Source organism: Motacilla alba, chromosome 6 (assembly GCF_015832195.1).
Source record: "Motacilla alba alba isolate MOTALB_02 chromosome 6, Motacilla_alba_V1.0_pri, whole genome shotgun sequence".
NCBI classification, from domain to species: Eukaryota; Metazoa; Chordata; class Aves; order Passeriformes; family Motacillidae; genus Motacilla; species Motacilla alba.
The window spans coordinates 14,975,449-14,991,654 of NC_052021.1; the positions used below are offsets into that span (position 1 = coordinate 14,975,449).

The window sequence follows — 16,206 nt, forward strand, 5'->3', positions numbered from 1 at the left end:
AAAATACTTAAGATCTAACACATACTTACAAAGTAAAAGGAGTTTCATAATTCACAAATCATACTATCATTTGTCATTATTTTAATTAAGATCAGGTTTTAGTTCTGTTCAAACATAGAAAATTTAAATTTATGAGCATATCTGCATGTATTACCACAAGAACAGTTGTACTGAGTGACACCAACACCCATACAGCTCAGTCTTCTGTTTCAGATAACATGTAGAGGCAAATGCCTACTATTTCTTCATCAGCAAGAACTTGGTGGGCAGGCTCCAAAATTTGGTAACATTGCAATTTTACTGTGACACATCAACTTGGCTACAATGCACTGACTTTAATTTATGGACTAGATCAAACAACAATGATAACACATAAAAATCTACAGAATTATTTCTGCATGCACTATGTGGAAGGTGCACTAATGAAGTTTTAAGACAAACCTCTCTCTTTCTATCACATTTGCCCAGACTGCTAATAGATTTCCTGAAATATCTCAAGTAATATGTCCCAAAAAAATGAAGATTTAAGTGGTTAGTAAGCCCAACCTGAGCTGGCTTTAATGCTTGAATACTTAGAAAAATCCATTTTCACTGCCATAGTGTAGCAAATGAGGTTATTAAAAACATGCCCTTAAACAGAGGTGGTCCTGCAAATATCAGAGGGAAAAAAGAATGGAAAATTCTATGTTCAGCCCTGAACATGCCAGATTTCATCATTCATAACTTGAAAAATGCTGAAGTGATTTTCTTTAAATTTGGATTGTTTTTCTTTCCTCTATTAAAGCTATAAAACAAGCCAAGTTTAAAGTTTGTAACTTCAGCTGGTCTTGAATTATGCAAATATTTCAATATAAAAGCATTTTTCATTGCTGAACTGATTTTGCTCAGACATTCTGAAGATTTCCCTTTGAGCCAAGACTAGTCATAAAATATATCTGACTAAAAATAATTTGTTAAAAACTGTTATGAGTAACTCTGACAAACATTAGAGCACACCTATAGATAGGACATATATGTTCCTATCAGAGCTTGTGATTTTTGGTGCATTTCTTAAAAGCTCCAGCTGCTGAAATCAGGAGACTGCATATGTTCCTTAACTTCCCCTGCTTATGTATTTCTTGTGGTTATAGAAAAAAGTCTTGAAATGTGAAATGTATCCTATAAGTTTAGTCAAACCTCAAAGCACAGTCAAATCTGGAATCTCAGGCCTGCTAAGAGGGATATCATGGAGCAAGGCTGTGATAGTGGGATCAGAGTCTTCATAGCCAAGTAATTCCCAGGACAGCTGAGGAGTATCCACACAAGAAATTACCCAAAACTGTTCCTCAAATAAACTTTTTTTGAGCAAGTCCATAGATCCCATTTGCAGTTACCAGTCCCTTTCCCTAAGCATAATCCTCTGTGCTGAAAGGTTTTGTCACAGGTGTCTCTCACAGGCTGGTTTTTCCAAAAGAGTTTTATCAAAATTCAGTCACGTTGGGGATCAATGATAGAGAAAATTACAATCTTTTTGTCTGTGCTCATTCTTAAGGTCACTGAGAATGTCCAGCACCTCCAAGTTTTTCAGTGAAAAGATAAAATTCAACATCACCAAAAAATGCACCTCTGGCTGCCCAGAGGTGTTGCAGATATTCCCAGCCCTGGAAACATTCAAGGTCAGGCTGGACAGGGCTTTGAACAACTTGTTCCAGTTGAAGATGTCCTTTCCCATTGTGAAGGGTGGGACTAGGTGACCTTTAAAGGTTCCTTCCAACCCAAACCATTCTAAAATTCTATGACATGGAGAGGAAAACCTCACACCACAATAATTTACAATAATTTCCTTGTGCTCTGTGGAGTCTTATTAGAAGGTGACAGTTAATTAAGACAACGCTTCATCTGTCACAGCTCCTGTATGCCAATCCTAAACACTCCTTTCCTTCCCTCTAAAACACACAGATCACACTCAGCTTGAATTTGAGCTTGCCTCTTCCTTGCAATGACAGAGAACAGGAAGGAAAGGGAGAGAAAAGGGGCCTTGGGGCTGGAGTGCTGTGATGGAGCAGATATGAACAGACAGCAGAAAGACCCAATGCACTTCAGGATAAAGACAGAGAAATTTTTCCTCTGAAAACACAAATAATTCTGACAGCCAAAGAAAGTGGACTGACAAATGGGAATGGCTTAGATTGAGACTGCTGATGTAGTTTTTGCTTCTTACTGCTTCATTGATCTGCTCCAGCTGCACGGACCTCTAAGCTGTCTGTCAATCCATACCTGACTTCCTACAGCTTGTGGTCTGTTTGAGGTAAGCCACCAGTATTTTCAGTTGACATTAAAACAATGTTGTATAAATTGCAGCAATTCATAAGATGACAAAATCTTTGCAGTATGGCTAGGCCAGATTTTTGGAGGAAGGTGTTTTTTCAGCTGTTTCAGTCTAAGCTCTCTCTCTCATATACAAGAACTGTATTTTCCAACCTGTTTGGTCAATCTTTTCTATTGGTAATCAGCTGTGCCCTCCTGCCCTACGCTCCACTCCGCTCCTAAAATACCTGTTGATACTTCCATTCTCTGCAATGTCCAGGAATCAAGAACTGTTGCCACAATCCTCTCCACATGTAATGACCAGCTGTATCTGCACCTCTTTATATCACACACACCTCTACCGTGCCCTAGAAAAGTCCATGTCAAATTTTCAGCCTGTATCATTCTGTGCCCCCTCATGAATGGCCTGGCAATCTGCGACATCCCCTTTTATCCATCTTATTTCCTCTCCTTCCAGCCAGAGCTGTATCCCAGTATATCCCCTCACTATTTCCATAACCTGATCCTCATTTGACCTACACATAACTCTTCAAAGAGGTGCACCCTCCTCTCACGACCCAACCCCACGGCTGCCTTGGCTTGGAACATCCTTAAAGAGCCTTCGACAGAGCAAACAGAGCTCTGTTACAGATGTCCTCACCGCCTCTGTGCTGTGTCACTTTGCCATGCATGGGGCAGGGGCAAAGGGAAGGAGGATGAGGGTGGCCATCTGGCTATGACTCTTCACAGAGCACAGCCTGATCCAAGCCAGACACGGCCCGCCCTCCTGGTTGCCAGGGCACTGCTGACTCATATCCACCTTGCCATTGGCCAGGACCTTCAGGTCCCTTCCCACAGGGCTCCTCTCCAGCCTCTCCTTCCCCAGTCTGTACACACAGCCAGGGTTGCCCCATCCCAGGTGCAGAATCCAGCACTTGTCCTCGTTAAACTTCATACAGTTGGTGATTGCCCATTTCTCTCATTTGTCAAGGTCTCTCTGCAATCTGTCGAGGTCTCTGCATAAATATGTTCAACATAACAAACACGTTGTTCCTATTACTGTTAACCTGGACAAAATATAAAGCAGAAGCTATGAAAAAGCATACCCAAATCCATAGCTGACTTTGTAAATACTATTTCAATCTAGGCACAAGCTCCTTGAGACTTTACTGTTCCCTCAGAAAGGCAAGATAAACATGTACACACATTCTGCTTTTTCAAAAACCATACTCTCGTGCATTAGAAAAAAGATAATAATTTTATACTGGTAATTTCTAAATGTAGTAATTATTTTAAAGATAATTTAGAAACTTTTATACATTCCACAGCAGGTTTTAAGTGTAGACCTAGTTAGTTCTGAAATAAGTATGTAAGCAGCACTCTATGCCATTCTGTGGTATCATCATATGCTAAACTAAGGGACACATTTTCCTTTCTTTCATTATTATTTTAATGTGAGGAGGTGGGAAAAAGATGGTCCACACCAAAGAAAAAGGGGGAAAACAATAACAAATTGGTATATCTTTCGAGAATTGCCCCACAGGCCAAACATTTTTATGTTCTTAATCATTATTAAATGACTTAACATGACACACAGAGCCTGGCGAATGATTGCATCCTGACACAAGAACGAATTACAAATGAAATGGAAGATCAAGCTGTATTAGAGGACTGCCTCTGGGAAATGAAAATCTTTAATTCTCTTTTATTATTGACATTTATTTGGCTGCCATGAATAACAACATAGGAAAGAGATTCAGCTATGCTTGTGCACTGAATAGCTTATCCCACGGCTCAAAACTGCCTTAACATTTATCATGTTTGCTTTTGTAGCTGACACCATTGCATACAGTCTCTATCCATCTCACATTTATCATGCATATAAAGTGCATTCTCTAATTTAAGTTCATTTCATAGCGAACAAACAGCTAAGATTAGCAAGTGTCAGTCCTCAAATAAGCTCCCGGTTGTAAAAATATCAAAGAAGGGATTAATGGATTTGTTAACAACTCCAGTTTGAAGAATAAAAAAGTACTCGGTGAAAATTAAATAAGAGCACAGGAGGGTTACACATAAGATTTAGGTTTACTACATTATTACTAGCTCATGTATAAAAACATTTTTATGCTGCTATTTTTCAGTCAAGTGTACAATACTCAAGTGGAGTGTCTCCACATGGGCCATTCACATCAGGCAGTAACTTTCTGGAAGGAACACTTCCATCATCATCCGTGCAATACACATACCCAACTCTCAGTGACTGCTATCTATTCCCTTTTAAACAGTTTGTAACTAACAAAATAGGGGAAGGAGCAAACTGTTGAAGAAATAATTCAAACTGCTGCTAGGAATGATCTTTATAGCAGTGACCTACCTGCTTAGTGCCTAGCCCTGAAGCCACAGTCTGAAGCCAATTCTGATTTTGAGGCAAATACTGTATGAGTAAGCACCAGTCCCCCAGGTGCAAAGCTTCCTCTACTTCACTTGCTTTCCAAAGAAGGAATTCAGTCCAGCCTAATAACTCACCTTGTGAAGGAATGAGCTACTAAAATGGCTCGCCACAGCACATGTTTTTAATAGCTTTATTTAGTCTAGAAGCATAGATGGACAGAATTAAAGGGACTGTCAAAAGGTAGGCAGTCATGTTTATAATGCTTAAATCTGTGCGTCGTACATCATCAATTTAGACAGCAGAAACTGCTTGTAGCCCTGCTAGAACACCTTTTTCCCACGTACTCTTTTGAGAATTGAAGAGCAGACGGCTGAGAAAAGCTAAAGTGAGACTTTCTGCTCAAAGCAAAAAAAGCCTGGAAATTCACTTAGTACTGGATTTCACTTCCTCCTCTTTGCAAATGTTTAAATATACTACACTGTTGCACAGCTGTTCTCAGCAGGCACAGTGTATTCTTGTTTGCAGCAAAGATGGCTACACAGATAAAATCTCAAGTCATAAAAATCTGAGTAAAACCAACTGCATCAATATTTTAAATCTATGTTATAAAAATGTTCAGAACTAAATTCTCAGGCATTCTTGTGAAATAATAGCTTCTTAAATTCAGACTCTTGAAACAATTAAAAGCATAAAAGATGAGAAACACGGAGCAACATCAAAAGGCAAATGCTGCGACAACCATTTGAAAATTGCAAAACCTCAACTTGTAATTGACAGCTGGAATATTTACTGTGAGTGACAGTGGAGATTTGAAAAACATACCTGTAGCCAATACAGTGTCATCTTTGCCTTGGGTGAAGACTACAATTCGCTGCCTTTTAGTGTTCACCTTCGGCAGGGCTTGTGTCTTCCGGGCTATCTCTTTAATGTCTTCAGTCTATTAAGAGAGAGAAAGAAAATTCCTGTTACAGCATACTGGAGTGGTGGGAACTTTATTAGCAGATCAAAGATTTATTTTCTTACAGCTAGCTATAAAATAGACTTCACTGTCAGTAGAGGAAGATTTTTAAAAGGAAAAAGGGCATTCTGCTAAGGGCTTATGTAGTACTATGAGACTATTGTTTTTAATCTTGATAATGATAGTTCAGCTTCTCCAACCACTGCAAAACTGCAAAGCTAACAAAAGAATTACAGAGCATTTCTTAATGAGCAATTAGTGGGTTTCTCTGCTGCTGATTGGACGCAAACCATACCTATCATAAAATTAAAAATAAAATTGGTAAGAGAGTACTTTGGATAAACTCCGAGCCTGGTTTTCATCCAATTTAGCCAGGTTTTACACTATTGTAACACCTCTGACTTCAGCACACTTACAAATACTTTCTCTAACTTCCCTACAGTGACTGATCCCATCAAGCAAACTGAACACTGTACCCCTGAGTGGTTGCACAGCCCAGGTCCCACTAGCTGGCTGCATAACTGAGATGCAGGGAAGCAAAGGGCAAAAGCTGTATTCAGTGGGGCACAGAATACAACTAATTTTCTGAAGACAGTCTCATCTGCAAAAGTTTCAGAAATCTTGGCTTTAAAAGGATATTGTACTTCATTCTGCATGTAGCTAGGAGCAAAGAACCTGGCAGACTGAACCAAACTTCTCATTCATCCAGTGTCTTACACATCATCAAGTTTGGAATGTTTAAATTAATGCAGTAAACTCTAACACCACTTGTCATTAGAATATTATAATTTCTATTCTCACCGTTGCCCTATGATCTGAAACAAAAGGGTTTCAATTTCTAATTCACTTGGTTTTCAAGCTAATATATAATATGTATTTCTGTTATTTGTATTAACATCAAACCCTTATATAATACTATATGGGAAGCTTTTGTTCTCAGATTTCTAACTTAAGTCAGTAAGTTCTATAAATTACCTTTGGTGCAATCTATTTCTTGTCATAATTGATATATATAGTTTTTTCTTTTATTTTTCTAACATTAGGAAAAGAGTATGTATGACTGTAACTATTCAGTGTGCTATTTACTGTGTCCCACTTTGTCAACATCTGTGTTAAATAAAGCTGTATTTTTTCCCCAGTTTCTTCCTTGTACAAGGAAATGTAATGAAACATAGCAATGGCCTAGCCTTGAATATAAGAAAACATAATAATACTTTCTACATTGCTTTGTGTACTGTTTGTTATGAATCCAAACTCACTTCTTGACATGATTAGTATTACAGACAGAGAATATGCCTGGGCTAATATAGTTACCAGCACCCCTTTATGTGAAAATACCTACCTTTTCTGCAACATTTTCAGCCTCGCACTAATTTCTTCCCTAACTTTGGGTAGTCAGTGAACCCGTTGATTTATATACATTTGGCAAACATGAAAAGAGTTACCCTTAATCTATTGGTCTCTTCATATCTTTTTAAAATTCTCTCCTACTTTTCATTTCCATATATGATACTCTCACTTGTGTTATCTCCTCCTTCCTCTTGCTTAGACAGCTAATAAAGCTTTTAGAAGGCAATGTCTGCTACCAGAGAAGAACTGAGGACAGTAACAGGGGCCATCTTCCCACTAATTCCCAGAAGACAAGGAGTCTCTTAAAGATGCCAGAGGAAAAAATTGCAATTATTGTTCTACTGTTTTGAAATGTGTTTTAAAGAGGTTTATGAACAGCAGGTATCAGCTGGTGGCACGAGCTGTTGAATAAGGGATGGATGGAGAATGCAGCCCTCAGCCTGGTAAGACACAGGCTTGCCAAAGCCTTGCCACAGGAAGGTTAACCTCAATGCTGAGCTACTTCAGGCCCTGGCAATTAAGAGATCCACAAACTTGAAATTGCAATAAAGCATCATGCAGATCAAAGGAAACAGGGCAGAGGAATTTAGTTTTTGCTGAGTAGGAAGTGGCTACTAGTGACTTCATTAGGCACATTTTCATGGGAGTAAAGCAGGCACAGAAATCAAAGAGCGTGAAAATATTTGTACAATGTATTTACGGGCACAATGAATTTTAAAAGGAAAATTATGAAGTTATAATAGGAGAAGAGAGCATAATCAAGAGATGATTTCTTCAGCTTAAGAAAGACTAAAGATTAACTTAGATGAAAAAAAGACGACCCCAAGGAAAGAGATTAGTGAAGAGTGATAGTAAGGATGAAATAATGTAGACAGGGGAAAAAAGTAAAAAGCACATATATTTTCAGGAAGAATTAAATATATAATAAACATGCAACAGTAGAAGGAAAGTATTTAGGTCAAAAAGGTAACTTTTTTTAAAAAGCAGAAATTTCAAGACAGAGATGTTTGGACACTTCTGATTTTGCAGACCTTAGAAATATCTGAATAGTGTCTTCTTTGAAAAGTAACTTGATAATTTTTTGCCAAAAGTACTCCCCACACTAATTTTTTTCAAAGGAAGAGAATAAAATAGAGCTTCAATGTGAGTGTTGAGGAGGCTTCAACTTTTGCACAGTTTTTTTTTGAAGGTACAACTGTGACATTTTACAATATGTGAATATTTACAGATGAAGACTGCAGAGGCACTAATGCCTCTTATTTTGTTGTCAGGCAAACATCATCAAATGTTGCCATCTCTGATTTCTGTTCAGAATAAATAGCCAAAACGTATAATATCTGTTTTGCAGTGATTTTTTTTTGCAGTGCCCATTTACCGAGCCTTTCTTACACGTCCTGTGCCTCCGGACACGGCTGAATGATAAGATTGCACTGATTTGTGGTTTGAAGCCTCTACACATGCCCCAGATTCACAGGATACTCCCACACACCCACTTACATACTTGGATCTGATTTAACAAAGCTGACATACAAATCTCACTGAAGCACAATTTGCCTGTTGACGCTGCACCTGGAGAACCTCGCAGGTGGCATCCATGGCAGCAGGTAAGTGGGACATGGGCACGTGAAAAAGCAAGCCAGGTATCCCAGGATCAGACAAGGGCATCCAGTGCCAAACTGCATCCAGTCAGAACCGCTACCAAACCGCATCTCCTGATTCCTGCCTCTGAACAGATCCCCAGCAGCTGGGACTGCCATAGCCCTGACTGGAACAGGCATAAATCCTTCCAAAGCAGTGCACTTGTGCAGTGTACCTCATTAACTTAATGACCTGAAGCTGGTCCAGGGTAACAAAACTCTCTCTAATATGGTTCCCCAATGAATATGAACTTAGAGGAGACCTCTGACAAGAAAAGTTATTTTGCACGGCAGCTGCTACTAACCCCTTAGACATTTACTGTCCCGTTCATTTCAGTTTACTTGGGTGGACAGACAGAACTGAACCCTAAATTTTATGTTTAAAGTAGTATTTTGTTTTCCTAACGTCTACGTTTTTTGTAAAGACAATTTTTTTTTACTTTTTTGTAAAGACAATACATCATAAGCCTTTGTTATTTGAAAATTATTAAAAATGTCATCAAAATATACATTATGCATATATTTATTTATATAGTTTAAAAATGCCATAGAACATGAAATTCACAAAAAACCCCCAACCCCTCAGTGATGCTCAGGAAGAGAGAACATCAGAAGTAATGTCCTCTTTTTGATTATTACAGATAAGTGTTGGTCAGGGGATAAAGTGAGGGAAATAATGGTCTTCAAATATTGTGACTGATTTTACAAAAATGCTTTGTATTTCAGCAACTGCAATGGAGAACTAACTATGGGAATGGTGCAGCATAAAGATTAAAATTGCTTTGAATAGAATTTCCCTTACAAAGAAATAGATTTGTGTCATGGAGGTGTTGTCTCTCACCTATAACAAGATTTCATGTCTTCTGAAAATGTGTGTATTTTGTATTTTGCTGAAGTTCTCTTAATTGTAACTTCTCTTTTTTTTCAAAAACTGTTTCAGATACATCGAACTCATTTCATGTGTAAAAGATGAACTTAGTATACAAAACTGTTGGAATTACTGTGAGGTAGAACAAAAAAAACCCATAAACAAACAAACAACTAAACAAAAGAAGCTACTCACCAACTGATTTTCTATGCTAAAAGATTTCTCAATTAAAAAAAAAAAAAGTCTTTCCAGGTGGCAATTCAAATGCAGCCACCAGCAACTTTTAATCACTTCTATGAAAAACATCCTCTTGATTTTTGCCCTGGTCAATCAAGTCCTTTCCTTTAATTTGCCATGCTTTACCAGTTTTCTAGTCTCAACATAAAAATCAAGCTTTTGGGAGTTGCTGGGAATTTTTCTTGGTTTTAATGGAAAGCCTAATTGAAGCTCTTCAAGTTTTTCATAAGATGCTTTATTATCAATGTGATTTTTTTTTTTTTTGCCTCCCCAGAACAACAGGAAAACAAAACTGTGGACACTATCAAGTTTTACTCATCTCTGTCAGCAAACTTGACATGTGAATCGTTGCCAAGCAAGGGAGTAATAAGAGATAAGATCATAATCATTGTGCACTTTACTGATATGCTGTAATCAAATGTGGCAGATTTAGGATGTTCAGGAGGAACTCTGCTAAAATCTCTAAGCATGCACTAATGGAAAGGTTAATACGATGGTAGTTAGCAGACACCAGCAAAAGCAGTTTGTCACTAGAGCTGAATTTAAACCAGGCACATTCAAAGTCTTTAGCTCAAGGGGGCAATAAAAATATAGAATGGGTAGACTTAATACACTACTTCCTTTCTTTTTATTGTCTAGCTACCAGAGGGTACCAATAATATCTTATGCTTCATATTTTGGAGGCATATGTGAAATTCATTCATTAGCATAAACTCAAAGTGTATTTTTATGCCTAACAATACAGATTATACAAATGAAAATTGACAGTGATAAAAAGTCTTGATTTCTACAAAGCAGCCACGTGAATTTGGGAAACATAAAATGAAATGGGACAGCCCACAGTTTTAATAGTTAAAACAGGGATGGCATTGATGTACCTGCTAGTGTGTGGCTCTAAAGAAATCTAAATTGTAGAACAAAAGCTGTCAGTCTTTCCCTCTTTTTTTCTATGCAACCAATCACACACAGAAGTGGCACACTCTGTAAGCGATGTGGTTTGAATTGCGCGGCTTCTATTATTTATGCAAAATGGGTGTTGAGCAGTCAAACTCCTTTCTATTCTTTTACACTGCAAACAAATCAATTAAGGTGGGTCTTATTCCAGTGAAAAAGCAACACGTAAAAGGATTTACATGTGTTCGGTTCTGCAATTTAGATTTCAGTAAGATCACTTACTATCTGCAAAATTAGCACAAGCCTTGTCACATTAATTATAGTATTTAAAAACTGCCTGTTTGAATTGGTTAGAGACCAATAGCTGATGGGTCTCCAGATTAAGCTATCTGAATGCAGCCAATGGGAGGTACTAGTCAAATAAATATCTTGAGAAGATGAAATCAAAAGCTCTGCAAATCACTGTAAAATCAACAGTATTTACTTCAAGAAAGTAGAGGATCAGACATTTTTAAAGCTCAGATGGAAAACACCGACTCGAATATGTTTTGAAACAATTTCCACACTACCTTTTCTAAAAAGCAGCTGTTTGTAGAAGCACGGTTTACATTAATCAGTACCTAACAATTTTATATACAACCTTCCTAAAATTCATTTGCATAATGATAATCCGCATATGGCAGGGTTTAAGTTATTTAAGCGGTGTTATATTTCACTATTTGGTGTTGCTTCACCACTGCTTTAGCAGTGAATCCTTCTGGAGTGTAATGCAGCTAATGAGGTAGCTTTTTAACTGAACAAACTGACAGGTCCCATATCTGCAGAGGCAGCTTGAAACCGTGCCCAACCTCTCGGCTTCCCAAGAGGCTTTTCAAAATTCAATAAATAACATCTGTAGGCGATGTTGGGTGCAGACCTAGCAGAGTGCGTCATAACACTGAGCTGGCAGAACAAAGAAACCATGACGACTGCCAAGTTTCCATGGCAACCGCTGCGAGGCTTGGAGAGTATAATAGCACATCAATCATTGTCCAAAAGAACTTCATTATCAGCAAGAAAAAAACCTTTAGGATCTGTTTAGTGTGCAATTGTGGGTTAACTCACCTCAAAGCCTTGCTCTCTAGCAAAAGTGGCAGCTTCCTGAAATAATAAAAAAAGAACAGTTAATTATAAAGTGCTAGATAATGAAGAAATAACACATTTTGAAACTCATTCAGCCAGTTTGCCTTTTACACGATTATCTCAATATAGCCATATACAGTTGTTCAATTCTGATAGTTGCACCAAAAGCTTCTCCCTCTTCCCTCAAGCCCAGCAACAGTACAATGTCAACACATTTCACAAGTTCAAATAAAGAAGGTACAATATGTTTTTTCCAAGTGAAGAAAGTTACTTCTGCAGATAGGACTTGAACTAGGAAACATCCCTCAGACATATTTTTAATTGAAATTGTATCACATCTCCATTTATGAATGGCACTTCATGGGATACATGCTATCAAGCCATTTTAAAAAAATCATTTGTCATCTACAGTGCATTAAAAAATCAGGATCACTAAATGTGCTCAGACCCTTGTGGTAGAATCAGATGAACATTTAAAAATATTCTGATGTCTTAATCACTGCTTTAAGCAATTTAACTATGTTCTTTTCCTGAAAGAACAGAGGAAACATCATGGTATCAGTATGTCCTCATGTCTTATTTATATTAATTGGTGCAACCAAAAATCTGTTTTGAAATAAAAGCAAGGGAATGGAAGACAATAGCAATGTTTTCCCTTACTTACTTTCTGTCTTAACATTGGAAATATTGCAGAAAACCCTTGAAGTCTTTATGTTTTAACTTGCATTCTTCCAGATTATCTTTGCCAAGTAATATTAATAGAGGGATAATCTTGAGCCAAAACGGTGAATTGATCTAACTAAACAGAAATAACTACTGTACCAAACCAATCCAGTGTGCCTACAAGAGGTTTCAGTGCTTCAGAAAACACACAGTTGTGGACCTACATGATCTGTCAATTTGGGGGCAATAGAAGAATTTGAAGTGGGTACAATTGATTATAACAACAGTAAGTTGAGGTTAATAAAATGTGATAAGCTGAAAAGCACAACTCCTCAGGCTGCTTCACTGCAGAAACATAAGGCTGACCGGGTTACCCTTAGCTGATGTTGACAGAAAAACTGAATCATGGTCCTGACAATCGGGTGCGGGCAAGGTTAGCCACTTTGACAATTTACTTACAATTGAATCCCTTCTTGTACATCACACAGTCAATGACATTTGCTAGCCTGGCTGTCAAGAAGGAGTGTAGGGTTCAAAGATATCATGCAGTGTTTTCCTAAACCAGCATGTGATTAACAAAGCCTGTGCTCGTATGAAAAAAGGAGCCTTGCAAAGCTTCCACTCTGTAGTGATGCACTTACAATGAACTGCAACACAATCAAGAAAGCCTCAAATGGGACCGTGACACAGAAGAAAAAATAAAATAAGAGAAATAAGGGAGGAATAAGGAGGAAGAGAATAAGAAAACTGACTAAAAATTATGTCTTGTAGCCAAATAATTTCTTTAACCTCAGGTTTTTGGTCATGCAATTGAAATCGGAAGTTACACTGATCTGTCCTAAGGGATTTCTTTAAAATCCCAATACAGCAGGACATTAACATCTGTGTTAAACTATTGTCTGGCCAGGAAATTGGACACCAGTACATGAAATAAAAACTGTTCCAGTGAAGTGGTGCTTTCTTGTGTGGGAGACTTTGAGAGAATTCATCTTAATTTTCTGTACTGGGGCACCCATGCATAGCACACGTGTTTTGGAAGACCTGGCCCTTCCACAAGAAAGGATAAATGATTGCACATTTGTTCAAAAGTATCTCATTTTCAGATTCTCCTGTAAGAGCGTCATCTTTTAGCCCGGTCTGCTGCCCAGCTACATGAATAATGGCAGCCAGCATAAAATCATAGATTTTCCTGCAGTTGACCTCTAATCTAAGGGTGCCTGAACACGCCAAAGAACAACAGCAATCTTAATTTTCTTCTCTCCTATCAAATGAACCTCAGAATGACTCCTGAGCAGCTTATTCAGTAAGGATTGTGCCTACTGTCCCCTAAAAACCAGCCTCTCTCAGAACGAGATCCCTTTAAGAATTAAGGCCTTTCCAGAAAAAAAAAATTAATAAGGCTCAAAGCACACATTTGGACTGTAGAGTTTAGTGCTTGTGAAACGCTGAGAAATGTGAGGCGGGCTCTGATTGCCAGGGACAGTTCAAAGTAAATTAACCAGATAAAAGCGATGAGAACCTTTTAGTATCTATTCACAATAACAGTGAGAACAGGAAACAAGCAGAACCCATCTGTGCAGCCCTAGGGCACCTCATACTGAGCTTCACGTCTCTAATAAAGTAGTCAGGTTAAAGTCTAAGTGGATGTAACATGTGGAGACTGCTTGGGTTACAGCGGCCAGCCAGGGCGTTCCCTGGTGCAGGTGATAATCAGTATGATAATCACTGTATTTACAGGCTTTCCATTTTATATCTGACATTGAAAATCGCGAAGAAGGAGGGATTAAGGAAATAAACAACCCACACAGAAGCTTTACCGCTCCCCAGAGAATGCAGCATTTTCATTCATGCGTGACATGCGACAACAGCAGAGCAAAACAGCGACAGAACAGAATTTTCTTAGGAGGCTTCATTTCACATGAGGAGTTCTTTCAGTTTTGATAAACTTTACACATTATTCATTCATTACTCCAACTCAGCATTTTCAGAGCTGTTTCTGTTACTGCCTACAGAACATTTCATGAAATCCTCTCCCCACCTTATCACTGTTTCATACTAAATGGATTAAAAACTCACACTCCTTTTTCTATATAACCTTTTGACTAACTGTGACAGCAAATTTATTGTTGCACCACCTAAAGTAGAAATGAGATTTGTTTTTAGTTGTGAAATGTCATTTGGCTCATGCTGTTTGGGGGGAAAAAAAATCCTAAGTACACTCAAGCTGACGAAACCTGTGTGCAATGCCACTTAATGGGAGTAACACAATGTCACCAAAGTTAACACACACCCTCTCTTTGCACAATAGTGAGCAGTTTACACAGGAAAGCGAGATTAATTAAGGAGATAACAATAAAAAAGACAACTTCCGTTAGTGCTGGCCTTGCTGTTATGTTAGAATTTGCTTGCTAGCTGAAAACCATTTCCATTCTTGCATGTATTTTACTGCTGTTGGAGTCCCAGCTGAAAACTATTTCCATTCTTGCATGTATTTTATTGCTGTCTGAACCCCAGCACTCAGTAAAAGGAGCTGTTTACAATCTACACACAGGCTAATTTTAACAGGACTTGTTAAAATCCTGAGCCCTTTTATCAGAGGCAGTACAAACTATTTGTTTATAAGTAAACAGAAACATACCCTCCAAACAAAGAATCAATCAGCCTCTACAATCCTAGGAGTAACATATAATCCTATGTTAGCCCCCTGTGTTAGAATACTTTTATGATTACAGAGTTAAAATGGCTCAACTTCAATAACTGCATGTTCAGTTTGCCATGAGACACAGAAGGCCCACCATATATTGAACATTCTTGACACATCCAAAATTTTTTCTGTTGGTACCAAGGTTTCATGATTACTTGATCAAATTACAGCCAAAATGGTAACAATATGCATAGTGGGTTAAAATTAATTCATGTAGGCCAACATAAAACTCACACAATTGCACTGAACAGGATTTGAAACCATGTATTGCCAAAACTAGCTGACAAAGACTGTTTCAAAAACATCAGCAACATTATTATCTACAATATGCATTTTAACCTTTGTATGGAAAAAAAAGGAGCACTGAAAACTAAATTTGCATTTCATTGCCGAAATCAACATTATCTCATAAAGAAATGATAAAACAGCAGGACAGCAATGATACCCTTGCACACTGAATGCATTTCCCATAATTGCACAAAACAGCAAATGCAGGGGACGCTGAAGATAATCCCTCCCCTGCCATCCTTCTTGGTAGGGAAAACATCTCACAGAATAACCTCAACTCACATATTGCAGTACCACCCCCTGGATTTACTGTTTTTAATCGGGACATTACTGACAGGTTTTGAGGGAGTTCCTACTTCATTAACTGTAAACTTCCTGACTTGACCAAAATACACCCCATTCACATTTCCAGGAATACCAGCCTCCTTTCTCTGCACAGCGAGTCTGTGACGCAGAGGGCTCAGCCCAGCCCGTGAATCAATGCAACCTCAAGCCTGCACACACACAGAGCATGTGGAACTGCAGAGGGAGATCCTTGCAGCCCAGTGCAGAGTGGAGTGCATAACAACAAAAAGAAATAAAAAAAGCAAACTCACTCAATGAGAAATAATAAATGACCATGAGGACCATTTATTTTGTGTCAGCATTTGATGGGACAATTCCTACTGGTAACAACCGTATTTGATTGTAATTTGAATAGTACTTCCAACACTGTACCTTACAAGCCTTTCTAGACTGCTAAAATCTTCTAAAAATTACTCTTAAACATTTTCTTCCTTTCTTACATTTCAGAAGTATGGATTGTTA

General features: G+C 38.1%; 1 protein-coding gene across 2 annotated transcripts in view; it reads right to left on the reverse strand.

Annotated features, from left to right (window-relative positions):
• ADK (adenosine kinase) overlaps nucleotides 1–16,206 on the reverse strand; it is a 271,173-nt gene that overhangs the window by 35,098 nt on the left and 219,869 nt on the right. For both annotated transcript variants that reach the window (XM_038141147.1, XM_038141148.1), the window contains exons 8-9: nucleotides 11,727–11,762; nucleotides 5,501–5,615 (exon numbers count right to left, since the gene is read on the reverse strand). In XM_038141147.1, the coding sequence (XP_037997075.1) occupies nucleotides 5,501–5,615; nucleotides 11,727–11,762 (151 nt within the window). The remainder of the gene's footprint in view (nucleotides 1–5,500; nucleotides 5,616–11,726; nucleotides 11,763–16,206) is intronic.